This window comes from Hippoglossus stenolepis, chromosome 9, assembly GCF_022539355.2.
Source record: "Hippoglossus stenolepis isolate QCI-W04-F060 chromosome 9, HSTE1.2, whole genome shotgun sequence".
NCBI lineage: Eukaryota > Metazoa > Chordata > Actinopteri > Pleuronectiformes > Pleuronectidae > Hippoglossus > Hippoglossus stenolepis.
The window spans coordinates 17,924,125-17,937,273 of record NC_061491.1 but is presented as its reverse complement, the minus strand read 5'-3'; the positions used below and the strand labels follow the sequence as shown (position 1 = coordinate 17,937,273).

Here is a 13,149-nt window from a genome sequence, read left to right as displayed (position 1 = left end):
AACATCTAGGATGTACTTTACTTAACTATGTAAATTCTTCCATTGTACTCTAAGAGTACAAAAACAAGCTTAAGTTGTAACAACCTGTACAAATTAATTTACACTCCTAAACTTAATGAAACAGTAGCCCCACAAAACCATTTACCACAACTTTAAAGCTACTCAGAATTAGTGTTTTTTAAGGTAAATAATTGATTTATTTAGTATCATATACTTTAAAGTATATATGTGTTAACTGTAATGTAAAATGTATCAAAGGTAAAACAAAATACACAGATTGTGACTCTCTACCCTATATGAAATTACTCTACTGTTTATACTGGAACAATTTGAAAGCTTTACATTTGCTCCTGGTTGAGGGTGAACCACTTTATACAGATGGGTGGTTTATTGCAGTGGTTACCAAACAAGGGGCTGGGTCCTTTTTTAAGAAACACAAGGTAAATCCAAGTGCTCATTCACATGGAATGAAGATTTCTGCAACACACATTTGAATCAATTCTCTGCTTCATAAGTTTAATATGTTTTACTGCAATAGAGCCACACATACAATAAATAATTCACACAGCTGACAATGTAAAGTGTAGCTAAAGGTACATAGTCCACACAGACAGTAAAAATCAAGTGCATAAGAAACACATTACTGTTGTAGGGCAGTAAACATGCTGTATTAGAGGCCGCTTTAAGTGCTAATCAGTGCTTTGGATTACAGGTGGACAACATAGCCATTCTCCTCATAAGGGGTTAGGGGTTAGGGGAAACATTACATAGAGATTTAACAATATTTAACAACATGTTGAAGATGTTTTCTCTGAAAGATCTGGGCATCCATGGACAGGTCCTACGCCAGACCATAAAATAAACATTGCATACTGCAGAACGCTGCAGCCAATGGCTCTGGATCAGGAGGAAAGATCCCAAATGGGCCCCCGGATGATAAGTACATGCACCCAGGTCTGATCAACCTGCGGTGGGCCTGCCTTAGAAGAGGGTGTCTTGTGATTAAAAGGCCAAAACACCTGATGACACTAAGGTACACAACTGAAGATATGTCCCCAACATCTGCTGGTGGTCACTAACATCAGATAACATCTACTGGCAGTAGGCATTAATTAGTGCGGCAGAGCATAAATTACGTATTCTCCATCTTGTCCTATGTTCAGAAAGAGAAAGTGTTTAGTTCAAAAAGACATAGAGCTAATGGTGTCTCATCTACTGAGCCACATGGCTTTCATAGTACTGCCATACAAACCAGTTGCCAGTCAGATTTACCTTCTGACGTACTGTCAAGTTCAGCCTGTATCATCAATTACAAGCCACACAAAATTTGATGGCGCTAAGGCTAAGGTGCACAGGTATGTCCCTAACATCCGCTGGGGACCACTAACACCTGCTAACATCTACTGGTAGTTGGTAACCTAAATTGTGCAGATGACCTTCAAACGTACAAGGGATATTTAACATCTGGTCCTATATTGTCAATAATGAACAGTGGTTGTAAAGGGAGTGTAATCAGTTCAGTCAGAGGCGTTGGTGATAACTATAAGGTGAGCTACTGTTTTATGACTATAGACAAGATTATCAGAAGGTTGCAGTGTTGTCTGCAGGTCTGGCCACTTCTAAGGAGTCCCCCAGTACTGCCTCTGAGATAGTCTCCACAGCAGACTGTCGCCTGCTTGTGGCAGAACCAGATATCTGCAGGTCAGCTGGGAATATCTGTCTCAGGTCCCTGCGATTCAAACGAACTGGTGTCATCTCAAACCTTTCCTCACATTCACTAGCCACACATCTGTGTGTTTGTATGTGGTTGTCATCAGGCATGTGGTGCTCAGGTTTTTGTGAGGGCTGAACGTCAGGGTTTGGGCCGCCACTGAAATGCTCTTTGAGGTTCTTTTTGAGCTGCCGACAGGAGCTTTTGTAGTAAAATAGTTCATTCTCCACATGCTGCAGTCTGTCTTGGAGAGCCTGTTGTTTTGCTTCATCCTCTACACACACACAGAAAAAAACAATTATGAAACAACATTTCTTCACAAATATCATGGCAAGGCAAATTAACTTATATGGCAGCATTCAGCCATAGAGTAATTCAAAGTGCTGTACAGTGGCATATTTCCTCACTTTGAAGTTCCTGCAGGAGTAGTTGGATGTTTTTCTGGTAATCTATGTGCAGCTGTATGAGCCTGCGGTCTGCATCCAGGGCCAGATACTGCATGGTGGTCTTCATCTTCTTCATTGTCCACTCTTGTTCATCAGCATCAAGCTCCAGCTCTTTACAACGTATAAGCAAATGGCGCTCTGTCTCACGGAGACAAACAACCTGAAGAGGATGGCAATGGTGGGAGAGAGTGAGACAACACAGCAGAGGAACATATTATTACACAGTGTAATAACAAAGACACTGGCTGACCCTTTTGAAACCTGCAGAGAAAAAACAAGGACAATAGTAATAGTTGATAAAATGATATCAGAAGAAAGATGGAGGGCTGAGAGGGGAGCATTAGGGAGGCAGAGGGGTGCAATTGAATTAACATTACAAATACAGTTCTGCTGTATTTCTGACTCATATTTTACTCACATCACATCACATGGAGAGAAAGCAATGGTATATAAATAACAGTGTGAGAGAAAATCTCAATTGGAATAAAAAAAAGAAGTCAGCACTCAGGTTGAGTGCTGACTTTCACTTGTAGAATCAAATTTAATTTTAAAGGAAATAATGAAAACAGTATAAAGGAAGCTTGTTGGCTTTGTATGTAGAGCTGAGGGTCTCTTATTTTACCTTGTTGAAATATTTGACGAGCAGCTCCAAAGCCTCAGGCGGCGAGAGCTGCTTCAGCTTCCTGCTGACACCACAGAGCTGAGCAGGTTCAGTGTTTTGTGACTGAGAGGACGATGAGTCGGTGATGGACAGTTTCTTCTGTATGTCCCGGATGAAGTCGTTTTTAAACTCCAGAGCTGCATCCAGAGCTTCAATAGCTTCCTCCAGCTGGAACAGGGAATGGTTCTCCTATATAAGGAGAAACAAAATATCAAAGTGCACACTGATATTTAGTATAGTTTTATGTTCCAAAACCTTTGAAATCTATCGATCATATCCATCAGATTATTTTTAATACGTCAGATATGTTTTCTTTGTTTCTGACCGTCACAGTAAGTCCTCCGTTTTCCGTCAGCTGTGCCTCCAGAGCGTCTTTCCTCTTTCGAAGCCTTTCTCTCTCCTTCTCCAGTTCCTCTGTGGTGACTCCTGTAGTCCGCCTTGTATTGCTACTGCTCCGCAGGTTCTCCTCCACAGACTCCAACTGCACAGACACACGCAGCAGGTTCTGACTCAGAGCCTGAAAAGTTAAAGATAAAGAAAACCTTCCAGATACCAATGATTGATAAACAGACATGTGGGTGAATTATGTTCAAAACCTTTACACATACTAACCTTGCTGGTATGCAGCTTCTTGACCTCCAAATGTTTTTTCTGTTGCAGACAGGTCTCTCTGCGCTGGACCACCTCCTCTCTACTCCTCAGCTCCTCCTGCAGCTCCTGCAGCTCTGCCTGCTCCTGAAGCACCAGCTCCTCATGCTGCTCCAACCAACTGCTGCGATGTGTCTACAGCGAGGACGAGGACGTGTGGAGTGTGAGGAGGGTTAGAAAGAGCCAAAAGAGGAGGAGGGAGACAACACAAAAAATTCAGAAGATAGAACAAGTGACATAGTGAGGAGAGTTTGTACACAAAAGAAAAATGCATTTCTGAAGTGAAAAACTAAAAAATCTAACTTTAAAAATGTATTCTGCTTCTATATCAAACAGTTACGTCTTTTTGTTTGACCTTTCCCGCAAACAAACACTCAAATCTCTTCTGTCAATCACTTTCAGTGTGGATAAATCATTGTCTCTCCAGAATATTTACTACCTTAACTGGCTGTGGAATAGATACTAGAGTGATCACATATAAAACATAAAAAAACAAATTCTGGAATTTGTTAATTTTTGTCCCATCAACTAAAAAAGTTTGAAAAGTTTGTATCAACAAAACTTGCATAGAGCTTTACACAAGACTTTTCCTGTTGCATCAACTAGACATGTTTGATGTTACTTTTTAAAAAGTGTGCAACTAACCCCACTCGGTCCAGGCTCTGTGTTGTTGTCAGCCGTCTGTCTCTGCTGCCCGAGGCTGGTCTGAATCTGTTCCCTCTGCAGACTCGTGTGTTGCAGGCTGCGATACACCTCTGATCGGACCTGCCGGCTGTGCATTGAAAGTTTTGCCAGTATGCCAGCTTCTCTGCCGTCTTGACTCTGTCTGACACATCTCTCCACTGCTTGGATCTCTTTGTCTGTCAGGACGAAAATCACAACTTTATAGAGAAGATTCAAATAAATACACTGCCAGAGGTAGATTGTCCTCAGAGTTTATCTGAGACTTCAAATGCCTTTTTCCTCCCTCATTGAGACCGTGGTTGACGGTTTATACTTTTCTAAACGCTCTGAAGCACAATCAAATCACGTGAAGGGCTCAACTGCTCCGAATGACATGTAGAGAAAATCCACAGACACAGGAATATACAGTAATGACGGCACCACACCCGTTTTGTCCAGCTCTTTGATGAGCTCCAATCCCATGACCATGGTGACTGACAGATCTTGGATCCTTCTCTGAGTTACACCGGCTCTCAGTCCACCCTTCCTCACATGGCTTTGTTTGGCAAGGTCTGCCTCAGTCCCTGTGAAGAAATTGTAACTTATTATAAAAAGCTAAACAGCTTCTTAGATATAAAATTCTAATTAAAACAGGACAAGGAAACAAAAGACTGTGAAATGAAGTCAGATACAAGTTAAGTGCACCTGTGACTCGCTGAGACTGTTGTACTAATGGATTCCTGTTCATCTTCGAGTGGGTCCATGTTCGGTTTAAATAACGCCTTAAGAAACAGAAATAAAAACTTCAGAATCAAAGATTATTGATTATTGACAGCGTACCTGCAGTACACAAGGAAACAGGATTGTAGGGGAAATACTGTTACACCTTAAAAATGTATGATACTGCGCATCCTTTGAGAGTTGCAGTCGCAGTGATTCTACTACTTCAAGAGGTGTAAAATTCAGTGTTTGTATGATTTGTGAGGGGTCAACTGAGGTGCAGCAGCTAAAGTGACATAGACAATGTTGACCTTGTCTGAACAGGCAGGTGACTGACAGCACAAAACACTGTCATCCTTGACGCCAAAATTGTAGAGTGCAACTGCACCCCCCCTCCCTCCCACGGTGCTTACACACACTGCTTTACAGAGCAAGAGCATGTGAAAAACAAATGTTATCACACCGTTTCATTCAACAGGAATTGGATAATTGAGTAACTATTTGTGCAGAAATTTAACAGAAACTTTGTGATTCACAGGCCATTACTAGAATTGTATTTGTTGCAGTCCATCACTGGTGTCTTGACACAGGAAGAACCAGAATTCTTATTTTATACAAACACTCACCTAAATGCCATTTTGCCCACACAGTCGTCTTCCTCCTCTTCCTCCTCCTGCTTCTCTTGAACGCTATCTTTGCTCTCTGCCTGTTTAATGAATGGACAGCGCACCTCATCCTTTTCCTCAAGCTCAGCCAGGAGGAGGTGTCCACGTATCTTAAAGGAGGCCATCACCCTCTCCAGGGAATAGGCTTGGGTACTGGAGTGACTCTACAAATACATGCATTCAGACAGAAACATGCACAACAGAGCCATGAGCGACAGAGTGTGTGGCTGCACACGTTAATGTATGTCGTAACACTTTGTGTCAACATGCACAAACACCTACAGAATACAGCAGTGCAGCTATACCTACCATCCTGGGAGGGACGCAGTGGGGCTTCTTGCCGCGAAGGCGATCGATGACAATCTGCTGGTCCACCAGTTGTTCAGTCTGAAAACATTCATACACACACATGCATTGTCACTTTGGAACTTTTATTTGCAGTGTCCTTCTCTACTCACCAGGTAAATCGGACTTCTCACCTGTAAACGATTACGCTCCTTTTCTTCCTCTAAGTCCTGCAGGCAGGTTTTACTCTCGTGAAGAAGTTTCTCAACATCGTTTTGTGCATGTCTCAGTTCTGCATCTTTCTGCTCCAGTAGCTGCTTCGTTATGTTGAGAGCTCCCTAAAGGTAAGAGAGAGAGAAATATGACTTTTTTTTAACCTAGATTAATGAATAGTTTATAATTGATTACAGCCCTCTTCAATTTTAAGTCAGGATTGTTTGGCCATATATCTTACTGCTCTACTGCGTCTACTGCATTTGTTCACATTATCTCATCTAATGGCCGTGTGATATTTCTTTTTTTACTTTTATATCATTACCTGGCATCCTTGGAGATCTTGTCTGAGTTTTAATATTCGAACATGGTCTGCCTGGTCTCCAGCCCCCTCTGAATGTCTAACCTCATCATTGATGGGATGTGCGTTAGCGACGACTGCCAGTCTCTCCTGCCAATCCTGCAGCCGCTGCCCGAAAGATTGTCTGGAGATGTCTGTGAGCAGAGCTGCAGCCTCCTGTGTTAGGAGGCGGTATGGGTTCATCTTGTGATCTTGCTCAGACAACCTCATCTGGCTTGACTTTTTGATGCTCTCCTCCTCAGCAGCTCTTCCATCTGCCCTCTGCATCTCAATCTCTCGCTCCTTCTCCTTCAGCAGCTCTCTCAGTGTCTGAACTTCATACTCCAGCTCCCCTCGTCGAGCCTCGCCAGGGTCCCAGTTTGTAGGACATAATTTAACATCAGTGTGAGTGGATGTGGCTATCGGACAGTTGCGGATGTGACGAGCCTTGGCTGCGAACTGCAAAACACCCACAGTCTCAGCTACACTGTGGTGAGAGGGGCTCACACATGCCACCATCACTGTATGGGCAGTGCCTCCCATCGAATCCTGGAGGAGACGGGTGATCTTGGCGTCACGGTATGGTATGTGTGTGCTGTTGCCGTTGTTACCATTGCGATTTCGAGAACGGTAAGCCAGGGCACGGATAACGTTTCCCAGCGCGAGCAGGCCCCTGTTGATATGAGCAGACTCTTTGAGCTGTGAGCCCCGGTTGCCTGTTTTTTGAGCACGTTCTGAGCCGGCCAGGTCGACCAGACAGAGTTTGGAGGAGCAGGAAGACTTGAAGGAGGGATTGTTGTTGGGGAAACCTTTGACGACCTGAAGGGTGAGGATGGTGTGAGAGCGACTGGAGTGCTCATTCATCCCTGTGGTGTTGATGTGGCGCAGAACATTACCCGCCTCTACAACAGAGAGTAGCTCCTCTGCTGAGGTGACGACTATTTCTTTGGCTCCCACCACCACTGGAAACACATAGAACCACACAGTGATTATTTGTAATGCTTTTACACATTACTCTCCCCCAAAATAAAATAAAAAATAAATTCATATTTGTTCACAATTGTCAAAAAGATGTTTTCATTACCTGCGTTTCCCTTGTCGTTCTCCCTGATAAAAAGCTCTTTGTCAGTGTTATGAGACTCCAGCAGGTCTTGCAGCTCCTCCATGTACAGCTCCAAATATGTGACGCGCACCGTTGTCTCAACTCCATCACTGTTCTTCTTCTCCCCCAACAACGAGAACATATTCTCGGCCACACGGTCAATGATTCCTCCTTCCTCACCTGACAGAGGTTATAGAAAGAAGAGACAGTAATAAAGTACACGTTGCCAGAGTGAAATGTTTGTCAGATACATTCTGGGTAAAATCTCTCCTGTGAGTTTAAGTTGAATTTGAGATATTTTAAGACGTCTTTTTAACACCACACAGATTAACTTGTATATATGTTTTAATGTAATACTACCAAAAGTATGAAATCTATCAACAAAAACCAATAGGGATAAAAAAAGGATTTTATACGTTTAGTTCATTAATGTTATGGAAGAAATTATAATTCTCTCTCTTTAACTATCACTCCAACAGCAAATCTAATTCAATAATGATTAAACCTAATCTGGATAAGAAGTAGAAATTGGATGTTTGAATGGGATAACCACTAAACTAACTTAGAATAACTAATTATATTATTTAAGGTCAGAGGAAGAAAGAAAACTCATAATTGAAATAAATGTGTACGTATTCAAGCTTAGAGGGTTGCTTTGCACATACAGTAACGATGCGATCCTCCAGTTTATCTTTAAACAGTAATGAAACACTGCAATATCTGCAGTTCAGTCAGACGACTCACGTTTGAATGTTTACTGCGACAGTAGAACAGGTTAGTGTTTGGAGTCTTGGCTCAGACTGAATCACTCTGCCAGATATGATTACATAGATATGATGGGAGTGATGAGCAAATACTTGTAACCCCGTCGGAGCCTACAGGTGGATGCTGGGTAGGTGGAGGGGCTGAAGCAACTGGCAGCAATGCTGACGCAGCAGCATTATTGTGGAGAGTGAGGTATGTCACATGATGTATGTCACATGATTGGAGTTGGCTGCCCGAACTACTGAATGTCGGTTCTTACAGACACTGTGATGACACCACAGGAGCAGTGTGGAGGTATTAACATTTTTTTTTATACATTTGAAGAAGTGGTCTCCATTTACTTCAATTGTGTTGGATTTGGCTGCAACACTGAGACTCCAAAAGCGTTTTGTGGACTCAAACCCTTCACCCACCCCTCCATCGACATAATGGTGAATATATATAATGAGTGAAATTTCATTTTTGGGTGAACTATCCCTTTAAGTGTTAATGCAATTAAGTTGAAAATAAAGGTATTAACTAATTATTAGAGGTTTCTCCTTCTCTCTCCTAATGTGTCATGTCAATTGTGTTACTCATGTCAACTGTGACTTTGTCTGTCAACTGTGTTTTATTTGATTTTTGTCTCATAAATCTTTGAAATGTTGGCTAAACTGTAATAAAAATGACGGGGGGCATTTCTACAGATGGAAGTCTTACATAAGGATGTTGAATAACTCAAAATTCAGTGTAATGTGGCTTTATGTTGAAAAAGCTGTATCATTGTTGACAGCATCTCACGTTATCTGTTATCCTGACTTTCAAATCAGTTTGACAAACAACTTCAAACTCCTGGTGAATAAACTCAATACCTTTCAAACACATCTTTTTTTTATATCAAATGTGAAGTCCTTCATTCTATGACACAACTTCTGTCCATAACACGGTTGACAAAATAATGACTTGAAGGTTTATTTTCATTAACATTTTTAAAAACTCGTTAGAGCTTAAGCTTGGCAAATAATTATTTTAGCAGAATATAGGGGTATATTATGGGAACAACTATATTATTTAGCAAAGAAGCAAACTGATTTCTTTACTTTTGGGTTGATATGAAATGTAATCACCGAATGACTGATGTTGAGGAGCTTCTCAGTAAAACCTACCCAGGTTCCCTCCTCCGAACGTGTACGTCTTCCCTGAGCCGGTTTGTCCAAAGCAGAACACAGTGGCGTTATCGCCCCGGAGCAGGGTCTCGACCAGCGGCTGGACACAGGAGTTGTACACCTCATCCTGGGTGGCCGTGGGCCCGAACGCGTGGTCGAAGGAGAAGAGTCGGTCGGAGCCGACCATTACCTGAGTGGAGTCCGGTACTATCCGCACACATACCTTGTGGTTCTGGATGAGTTCATGGGGAAGCAGCGGCCGGACACGCAGCGCCACCTTGACACACACCTCGGTCATGATGCTGAATTGAAGGCACGGGGGAGAAGCAACGGTAAAGAAGGTAAGTAAGTAAATCAGTCTCATCAGATTTTGACATTTTAAAGCCTTTGAATTTCCAGCACTGAATTTTTTTTACATTGGAATTATGCATTCATCATTCAGTATTTTTTGCCACTGAATTTCAGTCTTCAAATTTTTCACTTTTATTTTTCAATGTTCACAAATTCTGTTGCAAAATTTCAGATCAAACATCTGGTATACCAGGGAAAAGCAATCGATTGTCTCACGTCCAACCAAACCTCCGGCCAATCAGGTTATGTGACGTCCTGTGTTGCTTGCAACGTGCTTTGTTGGAACTGTGTCGGTCGAAGGAGTAGGTAAAATACCCTGTCTAAAGATGACAACTCTGGCTGAGTGTATTCACTGATTGTGTATTTCATGTTAAAACGGATTGTGGTCATATTGCAAAGTTTGCTATATGTGTCCCCATAGGAGGTGCGTATGCTTAACGATGATTCATCTACAGCGGGTTACTCAAAGAATAAGAGAAACCTGTGCATGTTTATTTCTCTGTGTTGTAGTCTTTCATTTTTGTCAATATAAACTTTTAGCAAGGATTAGAAAAAATAAAGTTATGATAAGGGATTCGAACCTCTGGTCTCAACAAAACAAGCGCACAGTAAGATTGACGACAATGGGTCAAAAGTGACCCAGCAGTGAATACAGTTCATCATTCAGTATTTCAGGTATTCCCCATTTGTTTGTTTTTGATCTTCACAAATCCTTATTTCAATTTTTCCTTTGTTACTTTTGGAATAAAAATCATTTTTTGTATCATTACCCTTCTAATGCACAACATCGGTAAAAAATGACCTGTATTCATTTCCTGTGTTAATTCATGCATGGCTGAGTGTTTATTTGCTATATTTTTAAAATAAATGTATTTTATCATTTAATATTCCAAGTGTTCGTTAAATATCTTGTTTTTGATTAACACAAATAATTATTTTCCTTTTTCCTTTCTTACTTTATAAACAAACTGAAATTTTGTATTTCTACATCACTTTTACACACATGGGTCAAAAACGACACTTCGGAACACCTACCATACATTTCACAAGGCTGTTTTTGCACATCGGATGCATGTAAATCTTATTTTACACACTGTTCCTAGTGAGAAAGAGAAAAATGTACCACACTAAGTAGCTGTTAGCTAGCTAGTTTCTTTTCTGGCTAGCTAACCATAGATAGATCAACTAAATAAAACTCGAAATATAAAAGTATGTACTTAATAGACTGATTGATATACATTTGAAAATATGCTTTTGATTTTCTTTATCCAGAGTATTAGTATGGCTGGTCCCCATCATTTCAGACTCACGGCATAAGTGGTCAAAAAGATGCTGTAGGAAGAACAGGATGAGGAGTCAGAAATCTCTGTTGCTGAGGACCTAGACTTTGTTCCACATGATCAAGCTGGAAGTTCTGGTTGTTTCTTGGAATCCAGCTCGGCTAAATGAAGAAGGCTCCATTGATGACATAGAAGACTCAAGTCTTCTAAGTCATCAAAAAGCCTTTGATGACATAAAAGATAGATAGATAGTTCTTGAACTTACGGTAGTCTTATTTTAACCTGCACTGCTTTTGCCGTCTTTACGGTAGTAAATCCTGGCAGCACACGGTGGAGTTTACATCACTGAAAAAGAGAAAGTGGGAACAAAGAAAAGGTGTTAAAGCTGTTTAGTTGTTGATATTTGTTCAGATTGTTTATATGCGAAATGTAGTTGTATATTAAGAAAAAATAAGAAACGGGGAAACTCAAACTACATCTTTTTATTTATTTTTTCTAAAATTAAGCACTTTATTTTAAGATGCCTTTTTCAAAAGCTTTATTATTTTATTATTAGAGTACCATCCAGCTCAGTGTGAAAATCAATAATATTCATTGTTGAAATACTATTGAATTGTACTTCCAGTCAGTTTGTGACTTTATACAGACATTGATACAACTACTAGGGTACTTCAATATTATTTTTTAATAGACTGCTAAACTTGAATTTACACAGTGTTTTGATATTCCTCCAGAAATGAACTTTTATTTTACTTGTTTATTTATTTATTTTACTGTTTTTCATTTATTCGGTTGTTAGACAGCTTAATGTAGATTGATATATTGATTTTATTTGAATGGAACAAGCTCTTGCGCTAATGCCTTGCAGTGCACACTTTGTTTTCTGTAAGATTTGTTTGTATTTAAGAGAAGATGATTAAATAAATATAAATTACACAAGGTTTTAAAAGTGGTTAGATTAATCTTAAAAGTGGTTAGATTAATCAATAAAAAAATAATCCATAAGTGCAGCCCTAATAGATAGATAGATAGATAGATAGATAGATAGATAGATAGATAGATAGATAGATAGATAGATAGATAGATAGATGTACTTTATTGATCCCAATCTGGGAAATTATTGTATCACAGCATGTCAAAGAAATTGGGCAAAAATAAATTTCACATAGAGCAAAAAACAAATGCTAAATACAAAAGAGACAAGCGAGCAAAATTGCAGGATTTGTTTTAAACATGACTATAACATGTGCAGTAAAAAATGAATATGAATATAATATGTGCAATAGTGGATAGCAACTATAAGAGGTGAGAAGTTGTACAGTCTTATTGCTGTGGGCAGGAAAGATTTCCTGTATCTGTCTTTGCGACAGCGGAGCTGAACCAGTCTCTTAGAGAAAGTGCTCTCATCAGCTCATCAGTTACCAACAGTACTCACTGGAATCGCGACTGCTATTTTGCAGAGTCTGCAGAGCTCAAAAAACACTTTGTATGGCTCAATGAACAGTACCAGCTCTACTTTACTAGAGGTTCTCTGCATACCGGTCTGTATTTTGCTTTCTAAGATTCGGCTGAACTGACGGAGTTCATGCCTCAAGTCCTCAGCATTTGAATCATACAATCGAGCAAATGAAAACACAGCTGTCTCTTTCAGAAATACATCACTATTGGGGTTTAGAGCTTGGATGCTATTCATTACGTCACAGTTTGTCTTTGAAAACCGCCTCTTAAGCTCATTGAGCATCTGATCAATGAGCTGTATGAAACCTGTCTTTATCTGATTCTGACTCTCTGTCCAACAGTAGTCAGTACAGTGTTAACCAGGTTTAGAGCTTAGCCTTTTTTGTCGTTTTGCAGCTGGCTGTGTTGCTTTATCGCGCTGCTCAGAAATGTTCTACACCTCATCCCACAAGTTATCAAAGAATGACTCCTTCCTGAAGTCATTCAATGTTTGAACTAAAGCATCAACTAAGTCAACAGCTTTTGGAAAGTCAAGTGATGAAGACTGTAGCATAAGAGAGAGAAGTTTTGTTTCTCCAAACACTTTATGGGGGTAACAAGATGCACAATGAAGTCAAGATCTACCTGTGACAGCAGACCTGGAGCCTCAATACATCTTTCACCATTCCGCTCTTGGGCTATATCTTGCAGTACTCG

At 40.4% G+C, this 13,149-nt stretch overlaps 1 protein-coding gene across 1 annotated transcript; it reads right to left on the bottom strand.

Moving 5' to 3' along the window:
* Nucleotides 1-489: 489 nt before the first annotated feature.
* Nucleotides 490-9,662, bottom strand: LOC118115540 (kinesin-like protein KIF27). The gene is made up of 14 exons (XM_035166754.2): nucleotides 9,365-9,662; nucleotides 7,437-7,634; nucleotides 6,338-7,314; nucleotides 5,994-6,137; nucleotides 5,824-5,901; nucleotides 5,476-5,678; nucleotides 4,835-4,911; nucleotides 4,576-4,713; nucleotides 4,112-4,326; nucleotides 3,431-3,601; nucleotides 3,144-3,335; nucleotides 2,780-3,007; nucleotides 2,119-2,317; nucleotides 490-1,985 (listed from the first exon to the last, which is right to left on the bottom strand). The coding sequence occupies exons 1-14, from the start codon at nucleotides 9,660-9,662 to the stop codon at nucleotides 1,582-1,584; spliced, it is 3,522 nt and encodes a 1,173-aa protein (XP_035022645.2). The 3' UTR covers nucleotides 490-1,581.
* Between the last annotated feature and the right edge of the window lie 3,487 nt (nucleotides 9,663-13,149).

Excerpts from the sequence above, each read along its gene's own strand:
- LOC118115540 (XM_035166754.2), bottom strand. The coding sequence starts at position 9,662 with ATGACCGAGGTGTGTGTCAAGGTGGCGCTGCGTGTCCGGCCGCTGCTT. Across the intron at positions 4,912-5,475 it reads GTGGGCAAAATGGCATTTAG|GCGTTATTTAAACCGAACAT; the intron begins GTGAGTGTTTGT and ends CTGTTTCTTAAG. Across the intron at positions 4,714-4,834 it reads ACAGTCTCAGCGAGTCACAG|GGACTGAGGCAGACCTTGCC; the intron begins GTGCACTTAACT and ends ATTTCTTCACAG.